The sequence below is a fragment of the Triturus cristatus genome, chromosome 1_2 (genome assembly GCF_964204655.1).
Source record: "Triturus cristatus chromosome 1_2, aTriCri1.1, whole genome shotgun sequence".
Classification (NCBI taxonomy): domain Eukaryota; kingdom Metazoa; phylum Chordata; class Amphibia; order Caudata; family Salamandridae; genus Triturus; species Triturus cristatus.
The window spans coordinates 845148390-845163947 of record NC_140580.1 but is presented as its reverse complement, the minus strand read 5'-3'; the positions used below and the strand labels follow the sequence as shown (position 1 = coordinate 845163947).

Here is a 15558-nt window from a genome sequence, read left to right as displayed (position 1 = left end):
GGCTTGGCGGGGTGAGGGGACGGGACAATTGCATTAAAAAGAAGAAAGGGAAAAAAAACGTGCCTGACGCAGGCCCGCCGCTCTTCTTCTCCGAGTCCTCATTGCAGCACCAGCTCCCTGCAACCAATCCTGATGCTGCTCTCATGTTTGAAAGTAGCATCGGGATTGGCCTGAGTACTGTGAATGTGTGCTCCCAGAGAGACTGGGAGCCTGTGCTTTGCTAAACCAGCAATGCCGCTGAGTTGGGGACAGCTCAGCACCCATGTCAGTTTAGCCGGATTGCGATTGGCTGCCAAACCAGCATGTGCACTGATAGCAGTGCCCACCCATTCCTCTCCTGACTTCCCCATGATGTCCCCGCCCCCAAGACTAGAACTTGAAAAATAAAACAGCAATAAACATGTGTTTTTATCATTTTATTTTGCAAGATTTGAGGCTTTTGGTGGGGTGGGGGCAAAGCTCCTAAGCCATAGTGGAAGAGCCTCCACTGATTGTTGCACCAGGAAGAAAGTTGGTAAAAAAAAAAAGCTTTTTAGTCTGGCAAACCCTATTAGCACAATGATCAAACTGTAATTTTAAAATTCAGCATTAATTACATTTCGTTTAAAATTGATTAATTCATTACACAGTTAAGGGAATAAATGGAAAAGTGGGAAAGAATATCCCATGCCAAGAGAAATAAAAAAAACATTTGAGCCAACGAATATAAAGTACTATGAATGCAGGCATTTTTAAGGCTTTTTTGCAAGAATCTCTAGTGCAAACTGATTTGCAATATGATCTTGCTTCCAGCTTCTTCATAGCCTTCATAACTGATGCAATTTCATCAACAGTTTTAAAAAGTATCTCACAGATAATATGAGTTTACCGTGTTGTCCTTTGTATGCCATTTCAGCTCATCTATGTTGATAGATAATGTTGATGTACGTTGACTATAGGATCCGATCACACGGACAGACACATTCTTCCCAATCATGTTCCACATAACAATATCATAGCCGGTAAGTGGTTCTCCTTTCTCATCAAATGATATCGACTGGTTGTGCACTGTAAAGGAGACTTTTTTAATTTTTCCCAAAAGCTAAAAAAGAAAAAAATAGTTCAATATTTCAATTTCTATTGCAGATTTCAATAACTCACACTACATTGTGGCTTTCTTCCCAAATCCAAGCTTGCTGAAATGAGTGGGCTGCTATCTGCAATGAATCCTATTACCGGTGCTTAAAGGGTCTTGAATACACCTTCTTCTTTAAGTCTGTGATTTATGTTGGGAAGACGAGGGAGAAGTATTTTCCACACCCAGAATATTCTGATACTCTGGGAAGCTGTATTTAAAGAGAGAGGTAAATTATCTCTTGAAAATGAGGAATTGCTTGCTTGCAGAACCTTACTGTATTCTCCAACCTGGTAAATTTGACCTGTTAAAATTTACAAGGGGGGAAACATTGAGGTGCATTAATGACTGCAAATCTCTGAGTTCCTATCCTTACACAAACGGGGGTACCACATATGTCAAAATCAAAGTCATAACGTATGCTATGAATTGCTTAGAATTTATGCATTCTTTAGAGAAAGTCTAAAAACCTTACTTATCTTTATTGTTGATTTTTTATTAAAGCTTTAATGAAAACATTAGTAAAACTTGAAAAGTGAATGACAAACAAGCTATGCCTGGTACTATGGTGTAAGTGAGCATTGCAAGAGCTGCACAGCCCGACTTCCCCTGGATGTGTAACTAACACACCTCCACCAGATACCAACACTTGCTCTCAGCAACGTCATGCAATGTTTCTTCACTTAAAGCACTTATACTAAACATTAAAAGTGAGTTTCAGTATATTTTGAGTAGGTCAGCTTCTCCTAAAGTACACACCATGATTCTGTTTTCAGCCTTAAGAAGGGCCTCATCTCACAATGGCACAAATGGTGAAACAGGTGTAAGCTAAAACAATCTTACATCCTATCTTGTTCCAAAAATAATTCAATGACATATCCTGCTGTCATTTTCATGTGTGATAAAGAACAACCAGAATTAAAATCAAATAATTTCAAACTAAAATAAATCTTCCTTGTTAATCTGTCTGTCTCAACAAGAAATGGCAATATCTTCTAATCATTGTGCAATCTGTAGCCCAAGTCTTTCAAGATTAAATAGCTGGGTAGACAAGCTGGGCGAACCATTCCACACACAAGGGAAGACCTCCCAAATAAACATATCGGATAAGTTCCTTCATGGCCCGTTGCCACAAAATGAGTTGACAACCTAACATGCCTTGAGAAAATCTAAATCTGCTGAGGTGCCTCAATCTCCTATACTGGTATAAGATTGTCCATAGCCAATTTGTTGATGGAATTATAGCCTCTTCCAGTTTGAGCACAATTACACAACTTTCATTATATATGTTTATCTACTGCAAATTAGATATAAAAATATATTCTGGATCTTTACCACTAAGGGGTCGATTCCGATCCGGGTCGGACAGCTCTCCGAGAGCTATCCGTAGCCTTACCGTGCGACCGACCCGTACCCGGAGCCGGTCCGTCCTGTTGATGAAGTACGATGCGCATAACTGCGAAAAACCCGACCGACACATAGGCTGTGACACAAGCTCCATTCTCCGTCCAAGCCGTAACTCCTAACGCCGAACCAAGTCGCCCGGAAGCAGTATCCATAGCAGTTTCCGCTCTGACAAGTACGATGTGTACTTCCTACGCGCCGGACGGGTCGCCACGTACGGCACATCACAGTATCCGGAAAAGAAGCATATCAGCTACGATTCACGCCACAACTCAATCCATGGCTACGAGACGGACCATCTTGCAACGGGTACGAGACGGAGCAACAAGCAGCGTGTACGAGACAAACGCATCATGAATCCCATCACGCAGGTCATACCAGTACTCTACATCAATGACCGGTTCAGGAACAGACGCGGACGGCGCAGGCCGTAAGTCAGACACCTAGCACACAAACAAACAACACGTACCCGCAAAATGGCACACACACACAGGGGATCCACATCCTGGCCACTAACAACAGGCCACCATAGGGGTTATATGGCCAGCACCACTACCACCCCCACCCATAGGGCTCATGTTGACCATCACTACTGCCACCCCGCACCCATAGGGCTTATGTTGCCCATCACCCCTGCCACCCCCACTCATAGGGGACCTGTTGCCCATCACTCCTGCCACCCCACCCATAGGGCTTATGTTGCCCATCACCCCTGCCACCCCCACTTATAGGGGACCTGTTGCCCATCACCCCTGCCGCCCCCACTCATAGGGGACCTGTTGCCCATCACCCCTGCCACCCCCACTCATAGGGGACCTGTTGCCCATCACTACTGCCACCCCCACCCATAGGGCTTATGTTGCCCATCACCCCTGCCACTCCCACTCATAGGGGACCTGTTGCCCATCACTACTGCCACCACCACCCATAGGGGACCTGTTGCCCATCACAACTGCCACCCCCACTCATAGGGGACCCGTTGCCCATCACTCCTGCCACCCCCACCCATAGGGCTTATGTTACCCATCACCCCTGCCAACCCCCACTCATAGGGGACCTGTTACCCATCACTACTGCCACCCCCACCCATAGGGCTTATGTTGCCCATCACCCCTGCCACCCCCACTCATAGGGGACCTGTTGCCCATCACTACTGCCACCCCCACCCATAGGGGACCTGTTGCCCATCACAACTACCACCCCTGCCCATAGGGGACCTGTTGCCCATCACCCCTGCCTCCCCCACTCATAGGGGACCTGTTTCCCATCACTACTGCCACCCCCACCCACAGGGGACCTGTTGCCATCACAACTGCCACCCCCACTCAGGACCTGTTGCCCATCAGTCCTGCCACCCCCACCCATAGGATGGGTGATGCGCCACCCATCTATCATACACCAACATTAGGTATGTCAGCAAAATACATCCCCCCTAACATCATGACAACAGTGTGTAGTCTGTGACAAATGCCCACAACAGTGATTATGACTTCGAACATACAATGAAACTACCATCACATGTGTGACCAAAAACTGAGTGTGGCCTACACAAGGCAAGCATCACTATATCACTGTGTCAATGTAAAAATAACACCCCCTCACTGTGTAGAACAAAAGTTAAGTGTGTGCTTCCAAACTGCAGCAAATGTTGAGCAGTGTGGTGATGGGGTCTAAAACCCCCCTCATCACAGTGACCAAAAGGTAAGTGTCATCATGGTCAAAGCTGCAAATGCCAAACAGCATGTATGATTCCCGGTCCCAACACATAAAACACTTTTGGGGCAAAGTAGTGGTTGTGTCCCATACCCACAAAGATGTGGTGAGGCTAACAGTGCTGTGAAAGCATAACATACTCTTGGCCATGTGCAGGCAAGCACCACACATGGGGGCTGACAATGCATACAGTGTACAATGACACAAAAGCAGAAGTGACCAACACAAAGCATACATACATCTCGAAAATAGACACACAAATCAAAACAACCTGTGTAGACTGTAGGTGGCAGGTTACAAACTCCCATTCCATGCCAGCAAGGGGACCTAACAACCAGGATGAATGTGCAGAATGATGTGATATGACTCACAGGGACAGCAGGGTAAATCACAAAAACAACATCCAGACAATGGCCCACAACAGCAATAACAATGCACTGGTGCAGATGCACAAACACAAACAGGCAACCTCACACTGCACATCTGACACAACATGTGTGTGTGTCTCTCATTATCCCCAGGCAACTACACAACACATGAGAGGGGCTGAACCACAGTGACACAGATGTGGACACAGTGCCATACAAAAGTAAACCATCATTGGGACCCCCTTAGTGGGCAATCAGGCATTGTGAGATGAGAGGGCGCACAACAGACACATGTGATACAAGCTGGAATGAACACAAACTAACACAGCAAGAGACTGACACACAACAACACTATCCCCAAGGACCAGACATTGGGGTGACACAAGCATGCATGACACCTCCACTGTGATGACAAAGGTAGATGTCGTACAAACTGTAAAACCCAGACATGTGTCCTGTGCCACAAACGTACATCACATCTACACAAACACAAATCACTCAGCATGGCCCGTCATCCAAGGACAAACGGGAGCTAGGGGCCCATCCATGCAAACATTTACATCAGTCCACCCTCAACACCACACACCCTGAACTGAACCAATGTGCATCTGTGAGGCCCACATGGACAGGTGACATTGCACATGCACCCGTGACAAAGACAGGAATGTTGGGCGGAACTAAGGAGCACATAATCATCACACAAGGACAGTTTACAACCCCGGTGAATGACAGACATACTGCACAGTATGCGGTACATGGCCATGATGTCAAAGCTCACGTAACCTCCAGAATACCTGCCACAGTCCCAGGACAAGGCAGAAGCCAAGGCGAACCACAAGGCACACATGCTAACACCTGCAAACATTGCAGCCCTGAACCGGACAGGCGGGAGCAGTCACACACACATACACATGTCTCAATCACTGAAAGGTATCACCTAGGGACAACTACATGATATTGTGAACAAACAAATGCCTTGGGGACCCCTGCCTGTGTCCCATCTGCGTCTGACAACATCGCCACCACTCAGAACTGACAAATCCCAATGATGAAACACCAATTAACAGTAGTGTGTCATGCACCCACACATCTGGTAGCTCATGGCAAAGTTGTGGGTTGAGCACAGTACCACTCAGCAAGCATAAACAACAGGAACATATCAAGGGAACACTGCCTGTGTATGAAAAGGAATGTGGACACACACACACATAATCACACAACACACACCATGGGCCCAGGCTATGTCACGGAACAACACACTAACTTGAGGGGACTCAACTCCTGTGGAAGCTCAGCTGTGCCAAACATAGTCACAGCACGTCTCAGTCATGTCAGCAGAACACTTGGTCAGTCAGCCATCAGTTACCACACAATGAAGGCTCTGGTCACAACAGCCTGGGTACGGGAGTGTCCCTTAAGTCATCTGCACAAATTCAACACATATATCCAGCAAGTTGCACAGAGGACCCAGTTGGTCCTACACCAATGATGCCCACACCTGTAGGTCCAGTGGCGATGCACCCAAAGTCAGGGAAATAGACAAATTGGACAATGGGAAGCACCTCATATGTGCATGTGTGCAAGCCACAGATGTGACCCTGCAAATGAAATGTTCACAGAGATGTCCACAAATTGTTGATCATGACACACCCAGTTAGCTGCAAAGGATGACATGGGTACCGACCAGAATAGGATACATATCTCATGGACCACATGGAGTACCTCACATCAACACCTCAGTATTTACCATTGGAAATCCAGCATTACAGGTGCAAGGTCATGGTAAACATCATCAATCTAATGTACAGCTAAATCAGATTCACAAGGATAAAGAAAAAAGCTTTATTCAGCAGATGAAAATGTAAACGTCCATTCAAAACAAAGGCCAATGGCCAGTCCATTATCAAATGACAAGGAGTGAACTTAAGTGACAACTGTCACACATTGCTTGCCTGCACTGCTAAGGACAGAGTACATCCCCTCGGAGGGGCATACATGGGGGCAGGCCAGGCACCGCAGGGACAGGATCAGGGCACAGTAGAAGGAGGCAGTGAAGGGGTGGTGGATGCAGGAGAGTCACTGGCAACTGCAGTGGAGCTGACTGAAGTGGTGGGTGCAGTCACAACTGTTTATTTTTACTTCTATTCGCGCCGTTACCATGCTGTCCGATTTCCCTTATTGCTGACGAGATACCGATAGCGGGGTCTAATGGTTCCCGTTTATTATTACATGTGTGAAACTACTGCTCCTGCATTGGCGATTCATTTTGTATCTCATTCTCCCTTTATTAAGGGATCACTTCAGGTTCTATATATACCTGCTACCCTGGATTATTAGGAGCCATTACTTGATACAAGTTGAATATTCCTTATCATTGGTTTACGCTTCAGAATTACATGGACTGATTGAATTGAAGTATCCGCAGTAGTGTTTGAATACACCTCAAGCACTGAACTTGAATCATTGTGTTCTCTCAGAAATTGTTTTGATATTCCTAGTAAGCCCTGATGAAGTTCCTGTGGCACTGGGGAACGAAACGCGTTGGCTGTGTGCCGGTTTTTACAAAACAACAGTGAATAAAAAGAAGAATTTATTTGGACCACAAGTGTGTTTCCTGTTCGACTCCTATTAGAGTGCACCTTCCATTTTTTTGGACTACCTCACATCAACACCTCAGTATTCACCATTGAAAATCCAGCATTACAGGTGCAAGGTCATGGTAAACATCATCAACCTAATGTACAGCTAAATCAAATTCACAAGGATAAAGAAAAAAGCTTTATTCAGCAGATGAAAATTTAAACGTCCATTCAAAACAAAGGCCAATGGCCAGTCCATTATCAAATGACAAGGAGTGAACTTAAGTGACAACTGTCACACATTGCTTGCCTGCACTGCTAAGGACAGGGTACATCCCCTCGGAGGGGCATACATGGGGGCAGGCCAGGCACCGCAGGGAGAGGATCAGGGCACAGCAGAAGGAGGCAGTGAAGGGGTGATGGATGCAGGAGAGTCACTGGCAACTGCAGTGGAGCTGACTGAAGTGGTGGGTGCAGTCACAACTGTGGGGCACAAGTCAGATGGGGTGGGTGCCGGCACAACTTCAGTGGGCAGGTCAGATGGAGTGGCTTGGGTCCCCACTGCAGTGCCCAAGTCAGACGGGGTGGTTGTGGACTCCACTGCAGTGCCTAACTCCATGGGAGCGGAATGGGGTGCAGGTGAGGTTGGCAGGACAGAGGGGGGGACACGGTCCCCATATCAGTGGCACTAACCGTCTGACCGGGGGTGGAAAAGCAAGTGGTAGGGGGGAGGGCCTCAGCATTTTGGGGATGGTGTATCTGTGGGTGGGGGAACCCGGGCAGGGCGTGGTGGGGGAACCTCTGGAGTGGTGGCCTGGGAGATGGAGGATGTAGACTTCGTCGTGGAGCGGGTCTTGCTCTTCCGGCTCCGGGGGGACTTGCAGGTGGGGGCCTCAGTCTGACTGCACCTGGGGGAGGGTATCCGGGTGTGAGGGGCACTCCTCTCTGTGTGTGGGGAGTTCCTCTTCCCCTTGTAATCTGGATCTGCTGGGTTGGTGGGGAAGAGGCCAAGGTCACAGAGGAAGAGCTTCTGTGGAGATGGGGTTGCAGGTGAGGCAAGGGAAGGGTGCTGGGAGGGAGAGGTATCGGAGGACTGCGGAGTGGTTGTGGATGACTGTGTGTGTCTGCAAACCATCCCCTGTGAGTGTGGAATCAGTCCCCCTGCGCTTGCTTGTGTGCACGTCTAGACCTTGGTTTGTGTGTTTGTGTGCTGCCCGTGTCTGTGGCTTTGTGAGAATGTGCAGGTGTGTGTGTGCTTGGGACAGGTAGGGTGCTAGAAATCGTGGGTGGTGCAGGGGTAGGAGGGGTGCGGGACTGTTGGAGGAGGTACACTGCCATCAGGGAGGAGGCCACGGACTGATTGGTCCTCTGTAGGGCAGACATGCCCGATTAAATGCCCTCCATGAACGTCACCAGTTGCGTCAACAGACTGGTGTGTGCATGGGTGACACTCAGCATTGATGTCTACCCTACATGGATCTGTTTAAGTAAGTCCACAGACTCCTCACTCAGGTCAGCAGGGGACACAGGGGCAGGGGGTGCGGTGCCTGGCACAAAGGAGACATGCTCCCGAACATGGGAGCCTACACGGACCTCTGGGATGGGAGCCGATGGGAGGGTGGTGATGGTGGTGGTGGGGGCGATGGCGGGGACAGCCTCACTAGCTCGTGTTTGGTGGCTGCTGACAGCCGCCTCCACAAGGGAGTCATCCTCCGAGCTGCTGTGGCCCTCAGCTGGGGTGGATGGTGCTGAGGACTCCTCGGTGTGGCTCCACTCACCCTCCGTGCCACTGGGTCCCCCGACTCCTCTCCTTCTGTCCCAGTCTGGCTCTGTGGCTCCTCCTGGTCCGTGGAGCTGTCCCCTCCTGTGGCCATGGATGTATCTGGATAGAAATAGGAAGAAAGAGAACAACATCAGTCACCTGCACTGGCTGCACACACCACAGTGAGTACATCACATCACAGGGCAAGGCCTGGCATCATCAGCTGAACACTGCTCAAAGTGCCAACACTTTTTAGAATAAGCCAATTGTCAGTCTCACCATCAACCATGGCACACATATCCCTCCTGGACTTGCACCCATATGGCTGTTGCATGTTGGATGCTAATACCCCAATGTGCCGACATGCACCACCCACACATTTTTTGGACATGCAAGTGAACATGTAGGAGTATGTCACTATACACACAGCACATCTCTTGCCACTGACTCAGTACAGGGGTCCGGATGAAGGGATGGGCAGAGACTTATTTCACATGGTTGTGATGCATGCCAGCAACACATACTATGATGTTCTCATGTCCTGATAGTCAATATTTATTGAGGTCCTGTACCCATGCTCCTCAATTACAAATGAAAAACGTAAAGGGTTATCAGTTCCTCTTTTTTGTTCTCAATGGCACATACGTGAAAGGTAGAGATCTCTGTCGCTAAGGGATCTTATTTCCAGATCTTTAATGCCCTCACACACCTTTTTAGGGGTGTCATGCTTCATCATAGGGCGCTCCTCGTCGAACCGGCGCTGCAATATCCGACAGGCCTGGTGGCTACTTTGGCGGAGTTCTTTTGATCTGTGAGAAGCCGTATGTGAAGTATGTTTTTATGGGCAATCAATACGATGTGTATGATTAATGTGACTAAGTGATATTAAAAAAGATTTCCAGGTCTGTAGAGGGAATTTATTCAGTACTAGAAATGGGTCTCAGATAAAAACAGTGATGCCACCAACAGGACTTAAGGTACCCAGGTGGCAGTTCAAGTGTCATAGGTCAACATGTTTTGTGTCAGAAAAGCTCCAAAATTGAGCGACACTTCTTCAGGACCTCGGGGGATTAGTGACGAAAACCAATAGAGGACGTCACAAGGGATAGACCTCCTCAGTCGGAGGATCTCATAAATTCACAGGTAAATTCCTGTAGAGGGCATAACACAAGCTTTCCACCTGTGTAGATTGGGAGACAAAAGAAGGTGGGGGAAAAGGGGAGGAAAGCGACATAAGCTGATAAACTCAAAAAACGGCTTAAGTTTTCAAGAAGTATATAGACTATATTCATCAATTAATACTTCCAAATGCATCTTAGTCAAATGGTGAATGAAGCCACCCTTAAGAACAGAAAATTCTGAAGGAGGGTAGCTATAGAATTGAGACAAATGGTTATAAAAACCGTGGTTAAAAACCAACCGTAGGTCAGGACATACGCAATTACCAGCACACTAGAGACACAACGCCAAATCGTACTATTAAAAAACCTTTAAGTAAGGAACCGCTATACACTGGGTGGTGTAGGTCTTACCTTAATGTTGCAGAATTTTATGCCACATGGGGGAGAAGGAACAGTCGGGCCAATAATTTATTCCGGTAGCCGACTGCAGTCATAGGGAAAGAAAAAGAGCATACTTTAGTAGGAGGGTAAACAGGCTCCACAAGTGACCCGTCTAACAGTGAAAGATGAGCAATGGAGTGGGCCATGCGGATGAGGCTAACCGCCTTTCAGTCTAATTATATGGTGGTATCAGTGCTCGTATAATCCAGGGTAAAGGTGTTGGAGGGGTAGGGGACCCGGAACTGAACCGTTTGAACCGCGGATCGATAGGTCTCTAAAGAGTAACCAGGAATGTAATAATAAGCCTTCCCTAACAAGCGTGTCAAACAAGAGAAGATTAAAATTAATATCCACTGTATCAGTGAGTACAGGTAAGGCGAGCCGCCTATCAGTATCTGAATATAAGATACGAGAAATACTCGTATAATCAGGGCCTCCACAAGATGCTGGGAACCGGAAGTAAACCGCTAATATCGCGGAACTCCGAGGTTCAAAATAGTTGTATCGGAGTCATAATCCCAAAGGGCATAGAGATAAACCGCTGTATATATCAGTGGTACGAGGTGTAGACGGGAGATCAAAACACTTGTATCGGCGTCCCAAAAGGCAAAAAGATAAGCCGCTGCATATGTCAGTGGTACGAGGTGTAGACAGGAAATCAAAATAGAAACCGACAGGTACTGGGGGTACGGAGTGACCAGTCACACGAACATGAGTCCATAAAATACATCTACGGGCACCACGAGCCTAGATATGTACCAGAGGGTAGACAGACTCACCGTGTATTCAGAGGGACATGTATCCTCTGACAGGGCATTCAGACAACAACAGTATGCACTGTGTCACAATCATAGCTCAGGTGTAAAGCAAACTCTGCAGCTGACAAGTGCACTTGCCCATTCCCTGCAAATAACATATCCAGGACCCAGAAGACCCCACATCATGCAAATCATACATATGAGTCTCTGCGAACACAACTCCCTGTACATTAGCACATCACAGTCTGCTGTGGATGTAACCCAGCTGCCTGAAGTGCACAGTTGCATACACCATTGTGCACTGTCAAATGATCACACACCTATATGTCACACAGGTCTTGTCTCTCACAGTCACATCTCAGATGTCCTGCTGACCCTCAAACTCAAGAACACCCCAGTTGTACGTAACAGGAACCCACACCATAATGACACAGAGGCAGACACCTGAAGGCACATGTCACTAAGCACAACCTGTAAATTGATACCCAGGAGTGGGATTACAGAGTGTTTCTAAATGCCCTTGAGTAGGCATGACTGCCCAGGTCTACGTGAAACAGTGTTTGGCCCTGGACAGTAGTCAGGTGGCTAAGCAAGTGTGACATACTTTATATACATACTCATGAGGCCCACAAATTGGAGTCCCCTGCTGCATGGGTTTGTTTTAAATACCCCAGCCACATGTGGCAAGTCAGACCAGCAATTGGAACACATATCAAGGGCACACACAGATCACATGTCAGATCTCAGGCATTGGGTAAACAATTGACCCACCCATGAAACACACAACAGAGTCACAGGAACAGATGCTGTCCGGAAGCTGAAGAATAGCTGACTGCAGGGACACAGTGCCCTAGTGACACAAGCAACAGACTGTAGGGGCCACACCTGTGGAACAGATGAGGAGGGTGCATCACACAATTGAGGGACCAGAGCATTGAACTACAAGACCTACGTAATGTGGAAGTGTGACCAGGCCAAAATACTGCAATTAGCATGTCAGACATAGTACACAGATTAGTCATGGACTTACCCCCTCCTTGCTGCTGTCTGGCCTTCAGCTGCCTATCCAGGTCCGGGAAGACCACCGCCAGTATCCGGAGCATGTGGGTGGTCAGGGTCTGGTGTCCGCCCCTCCTGCGAGGAGGTGACAGCTTCAGCTGGACTCTTGCAATCCTCCGGGTCCAGCACCGAAGGTCCTGCCACCTCTTCTGGCAGTTGCGGATCCCGCGCTTGTAGACCCCCACCAAACGAACTGCCCGGGCGATGGTCAGCCATATCTCCTGCTTCTGGTGGGCATCAACCTGTGAGGATGACAAAGTTAAAAGTCCATTAACACACATGCCCCATATTTGTGCTGCACACATTTGGATATACATGCCATCATCACAAAGGGAAATGAGTGACACAGGTAGTGCACTCATGGAAAAGGACAAATAACCTGCATGTCTGAAATGTTAACAATGCCTGGGAAGTTTAAGCTTCACAAATGCACTTTAGCTGCAGAACACCTGTTTATTACGTGTACCTACACACTTTGGGGGATGAAGTTACTCAGTGAGAATGCTTGTCACTGGTGTACACACTGCTAGTACTGCTAGTCAGACAACATGCATAATTAGGAAGGCAGTGGACTGCACACTCACCTGCTCACCTGGTTTCCCATACAGCTTGCTGTACTGTGGAAGGAGCCCGTCCAGCAGGGCCAGGTTCTCCCCCTCAGTGAAGGCTGTGGCCCTCTCCAGAGTACGTGCCATAACAGGAGCCAGAGGATGCAGAGACAGCAGCAGTGGTAGCAGGAAAGTGGTCCAGTAGCATGTAGTGCAGGCAAGTGAGCTCCCTGTGGTCCAGCCAGCCTTATATCTGTGCTGCAGAGGCAGACTCTGTGCCATGTGTCCTCAGTGATAGGTCCAACACAGTTTCATTCTATGAATCTGGCCAATCCATGGAAATGTACGACTCGTACACATCTTCCGCATCGTTCAAATGTTCACATGCATAAAACCCTAGGAATTGCAACATTGTTGTAGGCATCCAACTGAATTTCCAGCGCACAACTCGTACAAGTTTTGAATCCGCATCCGTCTCCATCACAGTCCAGAGCCAATGGGTGCGCCCAGCTCGGTCAACTGACTGTACAACGCGCATTTTGAAAATACACATGCACCCGTCTCCATACGATTCAATGGCCAAGGCATATGCCTGTCTCGGAACATGCCTGCCCGACGCATATGCATGATAGTCACCCGCGTCGGAGCTCATTGCAGTCAATGGCAAAGCGTACGCACGGCTCCATCATGAACCGTGCAATGCGTACGCATTGTCACCCATGTCGGAGCTCATTGCAGTCAATGGCAAAGCGTACGCACGGCTCGGTCATGAACCGTGCAATGCGTACGCATTGTCACCCGCATCGGAGCTCATTGCTGTGACTATTTGACGGCTTCAACACACAATTACTTGCCAGGGAGACATGTGCACACCTACCACACTACAGCATTGGACACACAGTGTCCCATGGCATGTAAGGCTGCATTCCCTGTGTGTTGGGGGGGCAACATATGGTTTGATGTGTGGCACTTTTGTTCAGCCACTCCCAGGCTGTGCACGTGTTCATGGGGGCATAATCCTTTGTGTGTTGTGCACATTACCACTGTGATGTGCAACTGTACAGTAATGGGCATGAGTCATGGACACAGTTGCAGGTTGGATATGTTTATGACATGTCACATACACCCACAGTCCTGGGGGTGATGGCATGTACGTCACAGTGAGACCTGTAGCCACAATTCTGATGTGCACCCACAGTCTGTGTGCATGTTGTGTCTCAGATGTGGATGATCAAATGTGCCCAATGTGAGACAGTCTCCACATTCATGTGGTATGTGCAGCAACCTTATGGTGTGTGTGTCTAAGAGACGTACATGTAGGGCCTGCAGAGACAACAGTGGCCACTACCTGTGGGACTCACGCTTGCCTTGTGGCGTGTACGTGATACGCCATGTCATGCCAGTGTCGATGTGGCAATACAGGGACCCTGGGTATCTTCATGGCAAATATCTGTGATGCCTGGGAGACATCAGGCCTCACTTGTCACTGTGGTGTGTGTTTGTAACATCACAGCAGTACATAGGTAGGGTGACACAGCCCAATGATTGGTCATTGCACTACATGTGACTTATGTGGACATGTGGAATTGAGATGTGAGGTGATGGGCATGTAGGTGACATATGTGTCCATGCCCAACAGCGCACACCTCAGTACATTGTGTAATGTCATGATGTATCATGTGATATTGAGCCTGGTCATGGCCACATGGGTGGATGAACCGACAATCTTCCTTTGTGCATCTCTGTTCTGCAGGGCACCAGCTGTCCATCGACTGTTCCCAGACCTTGAAACCATGCAGGAACGCGACTGCATCCGACGGTACCGCTTCACCAGGCCACTGATTGAGGAGTTGGCGGAGCAGTTGGCGCCACATCTGCTACCTGGCCGGACATACCCTACAGCACTGACCCCAGAGGTGAAGGTGATGGCAGCCCTGCACTTCTTTGCTACTGGTACCTTCCAGTACACTGTGGCTACAGCAGGTGGGATGTCGCAAACTATGTTTAGCCATGTGCTACGCGATGTCTTGGAGGGGATGTTGCATTTCCTTGACCTGTACATCAAGTTCCCTAGCCCAGCTGAACGCCCTGAAATAAAGTATGCCTTTTATACACTGGGGAGGATGCCGAACGTCATCGGATCTATTACACATGTGGCCCTGATACCACCTCTGGCACATGAGCAGGCATACCGGAACAGGAAACATTTCCACGAGATCAATGCTCCTGTGGTATGCCTTGCAGATATGTGTATCACACATGTGTGTGCACGGTTCCCCAGTTCTGCGCACGATGCCTACATAATGAGGAGTAGTCGCATTGCAACGCTGATGTCACAGATGCCAGATCAGCGTGCCTGGCTTGTCGGTGTACTGACTGTTTACCATTGTGTGTTTGGCAATGTTGTATTCTGCACTCCTACAAAACTCTGCTAACTGTTCAATTGTTTGTGTGTAGGTGACTCCGTATACCCCAACTTGCCATGGTTGCTGACACCCCTCAGGAACCCTGAGACACCAGCCGAGATGCGCTACAATGAGGCACATGGTCGGAGCAGGAGGGTGTTTGAGCAGACATTTGGCCTCCTGAAAAGCCGCTTTCGCTGCCTGGACAAGACTGGAGGGGCCCTCCCATATGAGCCTGCAAAGGTGTGCAAAATTATCCTTGTATGCTGCATGCTACACAACATGG

The 15558-nt window shown here is 48.4% G+C and overlaps 1 protein-coding gene across 1 annotated transcript in view; it reads right to left on the bottom strand.

The window, feature by feature from the left end:
* Positions 1 to 15558, bottom strand: part of TAS1R1 (taste 1 receptor member 1) — a 159251-nt gene that overhangs the window by 123215 nt on the left and 20478 nt on the right. Inside the window, exon 3 of the mRNA XM_085615220.1 lies at positions 869 to 1081. Coding sequence (XP_085471346.1) covers positions 869 to 1081 — 213 coding nt within the window. The remainder of the gene's footprint in view (positions 1 to 868; positions 1082 to 15558) is intronic.